We start from the raw sequence: 16,499 nt of genomic DNA on the forward strand, positions 1-16,499 counted from the left end.
TGGTCCCAGTTTAGAAGTCTCAAAGATTGCAATTCTTATGAATCATAAAAGGAAGTTCTCGTTGTTTTCTTCCTCTTTGTTTGGTAATTATAATGCTTTAGTCATTCGGGAACAAACAGACTAATTAAGCATTCAGGTTTTGCGTGGTAATTGACATGACTGAACAAATGAATAGTTTGCATAAAAAGAAAATTCTGTCATCATGTACTCGTCCTCATTCTAACTTGTATGACTATTTCTTCCATGGACCACAAAACGGGACATTTTGGAGAATGACCTGGTCAATGCTTTTCACGCAATGGGGAACTGAATTTTTCAAGATTTAAAATGTCTGACGGCCCATTTGTCTTTTCGAGAAGATGTGCATTATATATATTAAACCTTGATTATCGAGTTCAACTCAAGATGATCAGTAAAAAACAATTTCATTTTTGTCTATTTCTCATTAAAAAGCTATAGTATGACTTCGGAAGACTTGGAATATCACACAAGTTATATGGAGCAATTTAATTGGAACTTTTGCTTTCTTTCTGAATCTTGAAAGTTCGGTCCCCATTCATTCAGGACCTAATTTGAAAACCTTTTGTGTTTTAAGAAACAAAGACAGTAATAGAGCTTGGAAACAGGAGGGTGAGTAAATGATTTTCATTTTTTGATGAACTATTTCTAACATAAACATGGAACACACAAACAGTTTAAGATCAAACGGACAGATACAAAATCCACTAACGGATTTCTCTTTCAGTATTTCTCTTTATCAGCATAAGGGGGTTTTCTGTTTGGAGTTTCTTGTAGAAGGCAGGTTTGAATCACTGTGCTTTGTAATCATTAAGCTACTCACAAGATTTAATGTGTGTGTATGTGTGTGTGTGTAAGAAGAAGGATTACCTGACACCAAGCAGATGAAGAAACCCAAGGGGGTACATGACCGAATGTGTGTGAGGTTTACTGTTCCACACTTTGAGGTCAAAACTGTTAAGTTTTCAAGTTAGTTAAAACGTGAAAAAATGCCAGTGAACCTCCTCAAGGAATAAAAAAACACTTTGAGGTCAAAAATATATATAAAAACTTATACAGTATAATATAAAAATATATATATATATACTATATATATATATATATATATATATATATATATATATATATATATATCATATATTTTTATTTTTTAATAATAAAAATATTCATTAAAACAGACGTCTTTGGTACTTCCTATGTAAATATGTGTATAGAGTCTCATAACTCTTGTTCTCCAGGTGCTGAATAAGCTCCACCCCTTTGTGTGTTTTATTATGGTGTTCAGTTTGATTTCAGCAAACCAAAACCTCTGTGTGTCTGCTTAAATATTAACAACAATTTACCAGGAAAAAAAGATGACAGAGTTATAATCAAATTCTTAGTGCATGAGACCTCATAATTGCACCCAAAACATCTCTGATCTTCTATGGGACTTTTTTTCAGGAAAAAAGAATAACCAGGATTGTTTGTTTTCCCAGAATGACACTCCTCTGCACTAAAACACGACTGTCAAACAGTACCTGTGACTCTGATTGGCCAGTTCACAGGAAAATAAAGAGCTTTACCTTTGAATAAGCTCCACCTATAATGACTGCAGGGAGGCAATAGCCTCAACGACGCCAATGCTGTGCAAACACATCCTTACACAAACACACCTAAAACAAAACGGACATGCAGGCCTGCGACCATAACTGCAAACAGAAATGTGTGCATGCATGTGCGTTCATGCTAAGACAAAAACACAAAACGCTGGAGAAAATGTCAGATTTGTATGTGTACTCTCTCTGTGAGGTTAGACATGCAGACGAGCAGTGTGTGAGACAGGAATCACCCTGTCTCTCCCTCGTTGAGGTCAGTCATGTAGAAGAGTTGTGTGTGAGACAGGCATTCACAAGCTCAGCTCTTCCCCACATTCCGCACGCATGTTTCGGCTGAATCTGTTTCCGCACACACAGCTCTCTCTTTTTAAAGACTGCTCCTTTTGTCCAGAACCGATTCTCAGGCTAGATACGCAGCAGCAGGCAGATATTTGACACTAGTGTGTAAAGTTGGTGCAGTTAGAGCCCACTGATTTTTGTGCTTTCCTCTCTAACTATCTGAAACTCTAATATAAATTCTGTTTATGAGCTGCTGCAGGTGAGTGTGTTTTATTAAGATGATTTATTTCATTAGGGTCACGCCTTTACAGGTGAAAAGCTCAATCCTGAGGACTAATGATCCACCTCAAGCCAACATTAGAAACCTTCACTTGTGACTCATGTGGCGCTGGCTCAAGGGAGTGGCTTGTGCTACTGATCATCATCTCGGCAATCATTTCACAATAAAGTCACAAGGGATGAATAATACAATTGTCTCATTTCCATCAACGTCAGTCCTAACAAGCATTACACAAAATCACCTTTCGGCAACACTCATGAAGTTGCTTTATTTTATTTTCATATAATTAATTTCTATTCAAAAATGTAATGTATAATAAGTGTTATTTTAAAAATGACGATTTAAAAGCTTCAAATTTTTTAAAACATATATTTAAACATTTAAAAACTCAATGTCTATTTATTTCTTCATGTAATTTACACCACTATCATAACATTTAAAAAAATATATTATCAGTGATGGGAAAGTTACTCTAAAAAAGCTACTATACTAGCTACTAATTAGATCTTCAACAGTGTGATTAGATTAGTGTACTAATCCCTAAAAAAGCACTGCATTACTTATTATTAATTACTTTTTAAATTCCATATCACCGTCAACCAGTTGAACCATACAAGAACAGACATGAAACTGTTCTCTTTTTTCTTCTAAAATAAATAATATAAAATTGCACAAATTACTTGTGAACTGACCAAAGTATTTCAAGTAAAATGTTTGCATTAAAAACATAAATTTTAACAAAAGATGTTACATTTCTATGTTAAATGCACTACTGTTTTATATAGAATTGTTCTACAGTCTATACAGCATCAGAAATAACCGTAATTAAATTACAGAAAATTTAAAAGTAATCCCTTACTTTACTTTTCAAGGGAAATTAAATTACAGTAATTAATTTGTATAAGTAATAAGTAATGTATTACACCCAACACTGATTATTACTATATTATATTTGTTTATATTATCATCTAATAAATGCCATACTTTTTTATTTGTTGACACTAATGAAACACTACTTTTTAATTCAGCAAGTTTACAGTGTACACCTCTAATAATAGCTACAAGATGAAGAGGAGGAAACGAGAAAAAAAAAAGGTAAGGAAATGCATGTGAGCTCCACTGGGAACGAACCAAACAGTTCAGAACCGGGCCACACACACACACACACACAGCGTGCGCTTATAGTCCTGAACACATTAAACATACATTGACATTAAGCAACTTAAGCGCATAAATATAGCAATACAGAGAAATATTAAAAATATATAAAAATATAAAGGCGATTTGGTATTATATCTATCATATATTTTGTACTCTGGAACAGAGACAGCAGGACATCCTTGTTAGCCTATGTAAACACTATGTAAACATGAAAATAGTATTTTCATACCCAACTTACCTCGGTGAAAAAGTTATCCATTGTCCTTATAATTATGAGTCTCTGAGGTATTCATAGGAGTCAACAAGCCCAGCCATAAGTGTAACACAACAGAGTGAAAAGTGTCAGGCAGCCCTTCACTGCATCTCTAGACCACTGAAGCCAGTTTGTTTCTCTCTCGCAGAGACGCGTCTTTGTTTCAGACCATACAGATGTTGAAAACTATCCTATGTCCCGCTACCAGTCACGAGAGCAGGAAAAAGTTTAATCTTCCCCGAGCGCAGTGCCACCGGACTCGCGAGGCGCAACGTGACGGGATATAAAGACGCGGCGCGAGGTCACTTTGTATGCCGGTGTGACACGCGCCTCGGTAAACAGCGAGAGCTTCGTCTCCTGCCAAGTTTGCGGTGACTCCGCTGAGTCGGCTCGCGGTCTGTTGACTCCGCCCCCCGTGCGGTTTGAATCCCCAGCTGCAGCGCGCGCTCCTCCTGCTGTTCCCGCGGTGAGGGCGCGCTGTTAGTTTATTTGTGATGATTCACTATATGTAACACCAAAGTGAAACGGGAGGTTTAGAATTTAAGGTTGATAAATGTACATGTAAAAACGATTTAATAGCTTATCAAATAACAAAACAAACAAAAACAAACCTTAAAAACAAAATTAAACCAACAACGTACATACTCGACTCAACTAATATAAAGTAATTGAGAACACGCACTAGGTTATTTTTCTATGTTCTCGTGTAACTTCAAGGTCTAGCTTAGCTAAAAATGTAAATTTGGGCATCACCCTCAAAATCTTAAAACTCAAACAAGATATTTTGAAATATCTATCTAGCTATCATTAAACTGACTTTCGGTATTTAACTGCCATCTAGTGTTTATTATATGACTAGCACAATCCCACATAGGTAAGAACAAGGAAATGTTTCAGTTTAGAGAAATCGAAACTAAACTTAAACTGTTGGATGTCTCTCTGTCTGTGAGTGCACGTAGTACAATGGCAGGAACGAGTATTTCAGTGGCTCAGTTAAATTGTTCAATCTGTCTGAATCTACCGACGGATCCAGTGGCCCTCACCTGTGGACACAGTTACTGTGTGCGCTGCATTACAGGCTGCTGGGATCAGGATGATCAGAAGGGAGTCTACAGCTGTCCTCAGTGCAGACAGATCTTCACTCCAAGACCTGTTTTAGGTAAAAACACCATGCTGGTTAAAGTGGAGGATAATCCGAGGAAGAGAAAAATACAAGCTGCTCAACTTGATCACTGTTATGGTGAACTTGGAGATGTGGAGTGTGATGTCTGTACTGGGGAGAAAAATAAAGCCATCAAGTCCTGTCTGGTATGTCTGAACTCTTATTGTCAAAACCATTTTGAATGTCATGAAGAACTTCACCCAGGAAAGCGTCATAAAGTCACTGATGTTGCTGGACAACTGCAGAAGATGATCTGCACTAAACATGATAAGCTGAAGGAAATTTTCTGTCGTGCTGATCAGTGCTGTATATGTTATCTGTGTATGTTGGATGAACACAAAAACCACGACACTGTCTCAGCTGGAGCAGAGAGGACTGAGAAACAGGTATGAACTCAGTAGATGTGCTGCATAATGTCTCTGCATAATAGTATCTCATGAGGCTTTTGTATTAGAGGCAATTTACTTTAAATTTTATAGTTATTTTAGCATGCAGCTTCATTTATCTGGTTTATTTTTTTTTCTTTTTCTGCAGACACAGTTGGGTGAGATACAAAGAAAATTCCAGAAGAGAATCCAGGAGAGAAAGAAGGAGCTTGAGGAGCTGAGAGAGACTGTAGATACTTACAAGGTGAGTTTTTAGCAGAAGAACAGCTGCTGGCTGCTGCAGAGCTGTTTGAGACTCAGTTAGGACTCTCCTCCAGTCAGTCAGTGAGGAGCCAGTGCTGGAGCTCTTTCAGTCCCACTGAAGCCCACTGTGGGGAACAGGCTGTGTGAGACAGCAGTAAGAGCTGAGTGAATGGACTGATTCTGATGCTTCTCTCTCTGTATGTCCTAACAGCGCTCTGCACAGACAGCAGTGGAGGACAGTGAGAGGATCTTTACTGAGCTGATCCGCTCCATTGAGAGAAGGCGCTCTGAGGTGACACGGCTGATCAGAGATCAGGAAAAGACTGAAGTGAGTCGAGCTGAAGAACAACTGAAGCGACTGGAGCAGGAGTTGAAGAGCCTTAGGAGGAGAGACATTGAGCTGGAGCAGCTTTCACACACTGACAATCACATCCATTTCCTCCAGGTAACAGAGATCTGACAAACAGGAGAGTGGTCTTCTTCAGAAAGGGAAGTTGTACAGTCTGTGTTTCTATCATGTGTTTCTGTGTCTTTAGCTGGTGTTTCTCTTGTGTCTTTGTGTCTGTGTAGAGTTTCCAGTCTCTCTCTGTTTCTCCTGGATCTACAGACTCACCAAGCATCATTTTCAGTTCTCGCCTTTCTTTTGATGATGTTGGTAAATCTGTGTCTGATCTAAGAGAAAAACTTGAACATTTCTGCAGAGAGGAGATGGAAAAGATTCATAGTAAAGGTAAAGTACTGATCATTAATTTTCTCTTAGAAATAAATGATGCATCACAGTCTCATGCAGCAAGGCTTTCAACGGCTGGCATAAAGTCTGGTTCATTCTATGTCTTTTTTTGAACATAAGTGTCCAGCGTAAAAATATAATCCTAACCACAATTATAGACCAGTGAGCTTAGTGAACACATCACTTCCCTGGGAACACACACACCAGCAACTGACAGTAGAGGCTGTGATCTTCAGCGTCCTTTTTCTTACCACTCAACCAAGCGTTCTAACCACGACCTCACCCCTCCCCATTTTTAAAAAAACTCCCTTTGGAATGGACTTTGAGATTTGTAACTTTGTAGATCTTTTTTATGCCCAAACATACACACTACACACTGACTAAAATTCAAAAAGTGAAAAAGCATAATAGGACCCCTTTAAAATGTATGTATTAATACAGAAAATTTCTGTTGATTTCCATAGCAAAATATATTGAGATCATTCCCACCCCTGAACTCAAGACAAGGGACGAGTTTCTACAGTGTAAGTTACTAAACAAACAAGTAAGCACACACAAAACACATTTCTTCACATTCAGATGTTGATCTTCAAGATTTGCCACAGATTTGCCGCATCATCTGATATCAATAGTCTGTTTTCCATTCATAGTATAGTAAATGGAAATGTTTTCCATTTCCATTTACTATACATAAAATGTCCCTACAAGTGACTGTGAGCTGTGCTTGTTCAAATATTTGAAGCTAAATTTGGACTTGTGTTTTTAAGGGAGTAGTTTAGAGAGAAGCATGTGGTAATTGTCTTGTAAAAGTTTGCAAAATATTTAACAATATCACAGCCAGGGGCGCCACTATGGTTTCTGGACCTCCTGAACAACATATTGACTCGTGCCCCTGTGGTAGAAATCACTCTCTGGGCCCCTGGAGTCATCCCCAGCCCCGCATTACGGTGCCCCTGGTCACAGCACCTTGTTTTATTGTTTAAACACAACTGATTTGTATTAATATTTTAAACTGATATTTCATATTTAGAGATTGTGTTTTGTCTCCATCAGATTTCTTCCAGTTCACAGTGGATTCAAACACAGTTCATAAAAACCTCCATCTGTCTAAAGGGGACAGAGTAATTACTTACACTGACACAGACCAACCGTATCCTGATCATCCTGACAGATTTGATACTCTGCAGCAAGTGTTGTGTAGAGAGAGTGTGTGTGGACGCTCTTACTGGGAGGTGGAGTGGAGTGGTCGGGTGGAAATAACAGTGTCATATAAGAGCATCAGCAGGAAGGGACATGATGATGATGATGATGATGATGAGGACAAAAATGAAGACCATGAAGAAGATGATACTAATTATGACACATGTGAATTTGGACGTAATGATCAGTCCTGGTGTTTGTTCTGCTCTGACTCCAGTTACTCATTCTGGCATCATAACAAAGGGATTAAACTCCCTGAGGTCTCCAGCTCCTCTAGAATAGGAGTGTATGTGGATCACGGTGCAGGAACTCTGTCCTTCTACAGCGTCTCTGACACAATGACCCTCATTCACAGAGTCCACACAACATTCACTCAGCCTCTCTATCCTGGGTTTGAGATTTTTGATGACTCAATTTTGAAACTGTGTGAGATATCAAAATATTAATACATACAGTAAACTGTGAAAATAATCAATAACAAGCTTTAATCAATACTATAGCTGAAATGTATGAAAAACAAGTTCATTACATACTATCGGAGCTGAAATGTTTCATCAGATTGATTTATAACAGTTATAATAAAAAATAGGGCCTATTTTCATTTGTGTTACAGAAACCTGTGAAATAAAATGTTTTCAGACAAGTTTGTTGCACTGTATTTCTTTCGCCAAACATAGGGAATGAGGTACCAATATTATTAGAGAGAGAGGACCTGACGTTTTTTGTCATGGGAATTCCGCCTCTACTGATTTGTCTTATCATATATTCTTACAGAATAAACATAATTTAACTGTGGTATTCGTACTAAAATTATAGCAACTACTGTAAAGGTAGGCCTATGCATTTTACCTTATTAACTTTTCCCAAAATGCTAAAACTGGAGTGTTAAAACATGCTAACAAGTTCACTTAAAAAAAGCCTTCTACAGTGTCTCTGACACAATGACCCTCATTCACAAAGTCCACACCACATTCACTCAGACTCTCTATGCTGGATTTTTGTCTAACAAGTACCTGAAATACTAACGTTTTTATTTTCAAAAGCAACACTCGGTGATGTAGCAATATAGATGGTACAGATTTTTTATAAATATTACAGGGAGAGATAATTCTCATAGCCATGTTGTGAATTTATTATTGTTAACTACTAATATTATCAATACAACATTAAGTGATTTATTTACTAATTTTATTGATCACTTGCAATGATGCTTATTATTTGTTATGTATAAAATTGTATTTTAAATGGAAATGAATGCATTTAAATTAACTGTGTTAAATAACATTACATCCAGTTGTGTCTGACATAATCTCATACTCTTGGTTTCAGCAATTTCCGGATGTCCTTTCATAAACAAATGACCACTGAATATCATTATTAAAACAGAGGGAGCACACACCATTTTTACTCAATGGAATTAAAACTTAAATTAAAGATGATTTGTAAAATTAATTTTATCAAGTGAGAATGAGTATCTGCAAGGTACAGTATATCATACAAACCCTACGCACTACAGAACCTTAAACACTCAACAACTTATTTGTATATCTAAATCACACCGAGAGAAAAGTAATACCAAGAACACTGAGCAAAAGTTTTCCTGTAAATGTAACAACAGAGCATGGTGGCCCTGGTTTTTATTCCTAGGGAATGCATGAACTGATAAAATGTATACCATGAATGCAATACAAGTCAGTTTGTGCAAATGCATAAATGTAAATGTAATTCACATTTAAAGGCTCGCTCATTCACAAAGGAAGAACGAAAAAGGCTTCAAATACTTGACAATGCTGTGGTGAAAAAAGAGGATGAGCAGTACAATCAACATACACAACAGATTTTTAATATACAATATATTACAATATATGCCATCTAGTGGTGAGTTTATTGACTGCCACATTTGCATGTGTTTACGAACCAGGAAATGTTTCAGTTCAGAGAAATCAAAACTAAACTGCTGTCGAACGGTTGCGGAAGTCTCTCTACCTGTGAGTGTGTACAGTAAAATGGCAGAATCCAGTGTTTCTTTGGCTCAGAATCAGTTCAACTGTTCAATCTGTCTCAATAAACTGACGGATCCAGTGACCATTCCCTGTGGACACAGTTACTGTAAGAGCTGTATTACAGGCTGCTGGGATCAGGATGATCAGAAGGGAGTCTACAGCTGTCCTCAGTGCAGACAGACCTTCACTCCAAGACCTGTTTTAGGTAAAAACACCATGCTGGTTAAAGTGGAGGATAATCCGAGGAAGAGAAAAATACAAGCTGCTCAACTTGATCACTGTTATGGTGAACTTGGAGATGTGGAGTGTGATGTCTGTACTGGGTCGAAAAATAAAGCCATCAAGTCCTGTCTGGTGTGTCTGAACTCTTACTGTCAAACCCATTTTGAACGTCATGAAGAATTTCACCCAGGAAAACGGCACAAAGTGACGAATGCCACTAAAAGACTGCAGGAGATGATCTGCCCTCAACATGATAAACTGCTGGAGATTTTCTGTCGTACTGACCAGCACTGTATATGCTATTTGTGTATGTTGGATGAACACAAAAACCATGACCATGTATCAGCTGCAGCAGAGAGGACTGAGAAACAGGTATGAATTTAGTAGTTGTGCTGCTGTCTCTCTTCACAATCGCATATCTACATAATCAAAGACCATTTTGAAAAAATTCTTGCTAAGATCTCATGAGGCTTTCGTCCTTTAGGCAATTTACTTGTTGCATACACTTTCAAGTATCATATTTGTGATTATTTGTTTTTTCCTGCAGACACAACTGGAAGAGATGCAAAGAAAATTCCAGCAGAGAATCCAGGAGAGAGAGAAGGAGCTTGAGGAGCTGAGAGAGACTGTAGATAATTACAAGGTGAGTTTTGAGCAGAAGAACAGCTGCTGGCTGCTGAAGAGCTGTTTGAGACTCAGTTAGGACTCTCCTCCAGTCAGTCAGTGAGGAGCCAGTGCTGGAGCTCTTTCAGTCCCACTGAAGCCCACTGTGGGGAACAGGCTGTGTGAGGCAGCAGTAAGAGCTGAGTGAATGGACTGATTCTGATGCTTCTCTCTCTGTGTATTCTAACAGCGCTCTGCACAGACAGCAGTGGAGGACAGTGAGAGGATCTTTACTGAGCTGATCCACTCCATTGAGAGAAGCCGCTCTGAGGTGACACGGCTGATCAGAGATCAGGAGAAGGCTGCAGTGAGTCGAGCTGAAGTACTATTGGAGCAACTGAAAAAGGAGATTGAAGATCTGAAAAGGAGAGACGCTGAGGTGGACAAGCTTTCACACACAGACCTTCACATCCATTTCCTCCAGGTAACAGAGATCTGACGAACGGGACAGTAGTCTTTAGGAAGAGAAGAGCATGTTGTGGAAAATTGTGTTTCTATCAAATGTTTTTGCATCTTTATCTAGTATGTTTCTCTTGTGTCTTTGTGTCTGTGTAGAGTTTCCAGTCTCTCTCTGTCCCTCCTGGATCTACAGACTCACCCACCATCACTTACAGTTCTCATTGCACTTTTGATGATGTTGAAAAATCTGTGTCTCATCTGAGAGAAAAACTGGAGCATTTCTGCAGAGAGGAAATACAAAATATTCATAATAAAGGTAAACCATTGACCATTCATTTACTTTCAGAAATAAGCAATGCATTACACAGTCTAATGAAGCAAGACTTTTGCACAAAGTCTGGTTCTTTCTGTGCCTTTAAGTGTCCAGCATAAAATATAATGATCATGACCATAATTATGTACCTGTGAGCAATAAAGTAAAAACTTATTGAAATAATGGCACAGTAGTGTCTGTAAACAGTTTACAGACAACAAAAAATATTTTTATGTAACACAGGCCAGTTGGGAAAAACTATGCAGTAGACCTGACTCCCTTGGCCTCAAGAGATGCACTAGCAGCTGACAACTATGATAACTGTGGTCTTTACCTGTTGGCTGTCACTGGTTCGAGTTCTGCAGTCTGAGGCATGAATCATGTACTGTAGAAATATAAAATGTATTAAAAGGATACTTTACCCAAAAATGAAAATTCTGTCATCTCATGTCGTTCCAAACCTGTAAGACCTTCGTTCATCTTTGGAAAACACAAATTAAGATATTTCTGATTAAATCCGAGAGCTCTCTGACCCTGCATAGCCAGTAATGCAACTGAAATGATCCCAGGCCCAGAAATGTAGTAAGTAGTACCTGTAATTCTACAAAGCTATGAGAATACTTTTCATGTGTAAAGAAAAAAATAATTTTTGTTTTATTAGAAAATTTTTCTTTTGTGCATCACATATTCTGCCATTATTAAGTGTACCATGACGCACGTAAACAAACTTTTCCTCTGCACGTAAACAAGGCTCAGCACATGCGTGTTCTCTGTCAGCAGCATCACACGCATGCATTGTTTACATGCAGTGGTCGTTAATGGCAGAAGACATGATTTGGAGGAGAAGAATTGTTGAATAAAGTCATTATTTTTGTTTCCTTTACACATGAAAAGTATTCTTGTTTCAGTTACGTTGCTGTCTATGCAGGGTCAGAAAGCTCCGGGATTTCATCAAAAATATCTTAATTCGTGTTCTGAAGTTGAACAAAGGTCTTACGGGTTTGGAAAGACATGAGGGTGAGTAATTAATGAAAGAATTTTCATTTTTGGGTGAACTATCCCTTTAAAAAATATATATTTTTATTATAACACTAAATATGTTTTAATTTCCATAGCAAAATATATTGAGATTATTCCCATCCCTGAATGCAAGACAAGGGACGAGTTTCTGCAGTGTAAGTTACTAAGCAAACAAGCGCACACTCACACACTTCTTAACATTCAGATATTGATCTTCAAGATTTGCCATGATGAGAATTTCATCATCTGACATCAATAGTCAGTCAAAATGTTTTCCAATCAAGTTTTCAAGGTGCTGTAAGTGATTGTTCTTTTAAATACCACACATGCTGTAAATTGTAACCGCAAATGATTGTGAGCTGTGCTTTTTAGCAGATCAAAACACTTGAGCTAAATTTGGACGTGTTTTGATGCAGTTTACAGAGAAGACATGTGGTTAGTGAACAGGAAAAGTTTGCAAGACACCTGACAATGCTCACAGCCAGTGTTTCCTCTAAGCCACAACTGTGCAGAAGTATGTGCCATGCACAAGTAAAAATGAGTTGGGGAAGTAATTTGATTGAATTCTAGTAAAAGCGAAAGAACTGTAAGGCTCTGGTAAATAGAAAAAGTTCATAGAAAGAGAATGATGTGCGCCAAATCAGTCACTGTAGAAATGGAATACTTCAACGGTTGCGGACGAAATAGCTCAACAAGCAAGTCAACGCAAATACAAGAACATGTGAAATAAAACCTCATCTTGTATTAAAGAAGAGTAGTGGAAATAGCTGATGATGGGTACAGAAAGGTAACAAAACTCAGACACATTTACAGTCACACACAGGTGTATTGTGCAATCTGTAGCCTACTTCATAGGGATGTTTAGATAACTAAGAATTCACATTTACGTTTATTTATTTATTTTTATATTTAGCTTACTGATCTCAGTTTAAATGCTTCAGTTTGGTTTGTTATATTATATTATATTATATTATATTATATTATATTATATTATATTATATTACACACTGCCGCTCAAATGTTTGGCATCAGTAAGATATTTAATGTTTTTTTTAATGGAGTCTCTTATGCTCATCAATGCTGTATTTATTTAATCAAAAATACAGAAATACTGTAATATTGTGAAATATTATTGCAATTTCTAATATTGGTTTCCTATTTTAATATACTTTGAAATATAATTTATTCCTGTGAAGCAAAGCTGAATTTTCAGCATCATTACTCCAGTCTTCAGAAATCATTCTAATATGCTGATTTATTATCAGTGTTGAAATTGTTGTGCTGTTTAATATTTTTTGGGATCTGTGATACTGTTTCCAGGATTCTCTAAATCAGCATATTAGAATGATTTCTGAACAATCGTGTGACACTGAAGACTGGAGTAATAAAGATGAAAATTCAGCTTTTCATCACAGGAATAAATTCTATTTTAAAGTATATTAAAATAGAAAACTTTTATTTTAAATTTAAATAATATTTCATAATATTATTTTGTGAAATAATATTCAGTATTTTCATAAAATAGATACAGCCTTGATGAGCATAAAAAACTTATTTTAAAAACTTTACTGATCTCAAACTTTTGATTGACATTGTATTTATATTTATATTTATATACTTATACTTATATTATATTTATATAATAAAAATGTTTTCTCAGGTAACCTAAAATGTACATCATTTGGTTACATTAAGGGTCAAAACAAATATAAATTGCACATTAAAGTTAAAAGTTACACAATTTTTTGTGTGTGCGCTGTACTGGTCTGGTATACTGAGTGTTTTGCTCAAGTGGCCAGGATGTCCGCCCAATAGAGAAATTTTTTGTTCAGCAAGAAAAAAATTTGAGGGAACATTGCTCACAGCACCTTGTTTTATGTTGTTATTGTTTTAACAATTGATCCATGTCAGTATTTTAATATGAGATTTTTTATTTAGATTTCCTCCAGTTCACAGTGGATTCAAACACTGTACATAAAAACCTCCATCTGTCTAGAGGGGACAGAGAAATTACTTACACTGACACAGACCAGCCGTATCCTGATCATCCTGACAGATTTGATACTCTGCAGCAAGTGTTGTGTAGAGAGAGTGTGTGTGGACGCTCTTACTGGGAGGTGGAGTGGAGTGGTGAGGTTGAAATATCAGTGTCGTACAAGAGCATTAGCAGGAAGAGATGTGGTGATGATAATGTTTACAACCATGATGGTTATGACAAGTCTGACTTTGGACTTAATGATAAGTCTTGGTGTTTGTTCTGCTCTGACTCCAGTTGCTCATTCTGGCATAATAACACAGAGACTAAACTCCCTGAGGTCTCCAGCTCCTCTAGAATAGGAGTGTATGTCGATCACGGTGCAGGAACTCTGTCCTTCTACAGCGTCTCTGACACAATGACCCTCATTCACAGAGTCCACACAACATTCACTCAGCCTCTCTATCCTGGGTTTGGGGTTTATAGTGTATCAGCTGTGAAACTGGTATCAAAATAGAGGATGCATACAGTAGATTGTCAAAATAATAAATCTGTCAAACTGCTTTAAAGGGTTAGTTCACTCAAAAATGAAAATTAGCCTATAAATTACTCACCCTCAAATCATCCTAGGTGTATATGACTTTCTTCTTTCAGAAGAATCCAGTCGAAGTTATATTAAAAATTGTCTTTGATCTTCCAACCTGTTTAATGGCACTCAGTGGGTGTTGCAGTGCATCAGTTCAAAAGAAGTTAAATAAAAATCACCCATCCTTAATAAAAAGTGTCTCATTGGTTCATGCGCAATGCTGACCTCATAAGTTATCCGCCTGGAGCTGCTTCCATGTACAACTGTTGGTGCAAGCTATATTATTTAAGTGTTTATTACACTTTGAATATGGATTTTATTTTTTTTTTCAAAAATGCATCAATTCACTACAGCTTGAAAGATCAAAAGAAAGTCATTTACACCTAGGATGACTTGAGGGTGGGTAATTTATGGGCTAATTTTCATTTTTGGGTGAACTAACCCTTTAAACTAGAGATCGACTGATATATTGATTTGCCGATAAATTTCACGATATTTAAAGGGGTCATATGATGCTTTTTTAAAGATCATTATTTTGTGTATTTGGTGTAACAGAATATGTTGACATGCTTTAATGTTGAAAAAACACATTATTTTTCAAATACTGTACATTATTGTAGGTCCTCTATGCCCCGCCTCTCTCAAACGCGTCGTTTTCTACAAAGTCCCTCCTTCTGACAAGCGCAGTCTGCTCTGATTGGCCAACTGACCCAGTGCATTGTGATTGGCCAAACACTATAAGCACTCGTCGGAAATGTAATGTGCCAGCTTCATCTTTCAAAATAAATGTAAAGACCATCAGTTCAAGCCCGAAAGGGGAACAGAGTCGTGTGACAGACACAGTGATGAAGCTCTTATGTATTTGCAGTACACAAGCCACAGATGGTTAAGACAGCTGACTGCACTGTATGACCCGGTCTCTCTCTCGCTCACACACACACACACACACGCGACGCGCAAAACTCCACATTTGAACAGTCAACAGAAAATACTTAAACTAATAACAAAACATACTTACAGTAGCTGATTCAGAAGCGACAGATTGTCGTAGCAAAGTCAGAATTACCTCCTCTCCTAGGTTCACAAAACGGTCGTCCATAAAATGCGTTGCTGTTCTGTTGTAAGAAATATTCCTAAATGCATCTACTTTTCGGAAATCGCATCATATGACCCCTTTAAGCATTTTACCATAATGGGATATCAGTTTTGTAATATCGTATTCACTGATAAACGCTGCCATCTTGTGAGTGTTTTGAGAATTGCATGCAGGATCACCATTGCAGTGCGTCTGAGGGCAGACGAGACAACAACTACGGCGTGCACCGGTAAAGCATACTAGCCTTGCTGTAATTAGTAAACTTTTTTAACATAACAGCCGTTAATGCAACAAATTAGATGTGTTACATAAATGACTGATATGAAGTCATGGCCTACTGGTTAGAGAGGATGTTGCTAAAAAGAACATTATTTTGTGTATTTGGTGTAATGAAATGTGTTTATGCATTTTAAGGTTCAAAAAACACATTATTTTCCACATAATGTACATTATTGTTTCTCCTCTATGCCCCACCTTCTGAAACGCATTGTTTTTTTTTACAAAGTTTATCGGTCTGAAAAGCGAGTTGTGCTCTAATTGGCCAGCTATCCAGTGCGTTGTGATTGGCCAAATGTTTCAAGCGTCTGACAGAAATGTTACGCCCCTCAACATATACTGTTATGGCGTGTCCCGGTCAGAACACCGGCATGACAGGCCAAAAACAGTAAAACCCATTACAAACGAGGCAGTTGTTGCATCCAGTGGGGACATAATTACTGATTATAATGACTTATAATGTCTTTTTACGCGTTGCGTTGCATATCGAGCCGCGTAAACATGAAACCATGTCTGCATTTGTGATCAGAGAAACGACAAACAACAAGTGCTACCCTACACTGCTCAAATTCGCGTTTGAATCATCACTGGCAAATTCTTTATATATGTAAACCTACTTACATACTGTGAGTCAGA

General features: G+C 37.4%; 3 protein-coding genes across 3 annotated transcripts in view; 2 read left to right on the forward strand and 1 right to left on the reverse strand.

The window, feature by feature from the left end:
* Nucleotides 1-3,979, reverse strand: part of LOC109054690 (unconventional myosin-X-like) — a 40,451-nt gene extending 36,472 nt beyond the window's left edge. The window contains exon 1 of the mRNA XM_042718791.1: nt 3,575-3,979. Within this exon, the coding sequence (XP_042574725.1) occupies nt 3,575-3,595 (21 nt within the window). The 5' untranslated portion in view covers nt 3,596-3,979. The remainder of the gene's footprint in view (nt 1-3,574) is intronic.
* Nucleotides 3,980-4,481: 502 nt separating this feature from the next.
* Nucleotides 4,482-7,953, forward strand: LOC109051029 (tripartite motif-containing protein 16-like). Its single transcript, XM_042718779.1, has 6 exons — nt 4,482-5,137; nt 5,286-5,381; nt 5,592-5,825; nt 5,951-6,110; nt 6,575-6,634; nt 7,164-7,953. Exons 1-6 carry the CDS (start codon nt 4,553-4,555, stop codon nt 7,754-7,756), a joined length of 1,728 nt encoding a protein of 575 aa, XP_042574713.1. The 5' UTR covers nt 4,482-4,552; the 3' UTR covers nt 7,757-7,953.
* A 1,284-nt stretch (nt 7,954-9,237) lies between these two features.
* On the forward strand, nt 9,238-14,515 carry LOC109051028 (tripartite motif-containing protein 16-like). Its single transcript, XM_042718780.1, has 6 exons — nt 9,238-9,907; nt 10,083-10,178; nt 10,389-10,622; nt 10,754-10,913; nt 12,026-12,085; nt 13,869-14,515. The coding sequence occupies exons 1-6, from the start codon at nt 9,317-9,319 to the stop codon at nt 14,420-14,422; spliced, it is 1,695 nt and encodes a 564-aa protein (XP_042574714.1). The 5' UTR covers nt 9,238-9,316; the 3' UTR covers nt 14,423-14,515.
* The last annotated feature ends 1,984 nt before the right edge of the window (nt 14,516-16,499 follow it).

This window comes from Cyprinus carpio, chromosome B2 (assembly GCF_018340385.1).
Source record: "Cyprinus carpio isolate SPL01 chromosome B2, ASM1834038v1, whole genome shotgun sequence".
Lineage (NCBI taxonomy): Eukaryota > Metazoa > Chordata > Actinopteri > Cypriniformes > Cyprinidae > Cyprinus > Cyprinus carpio.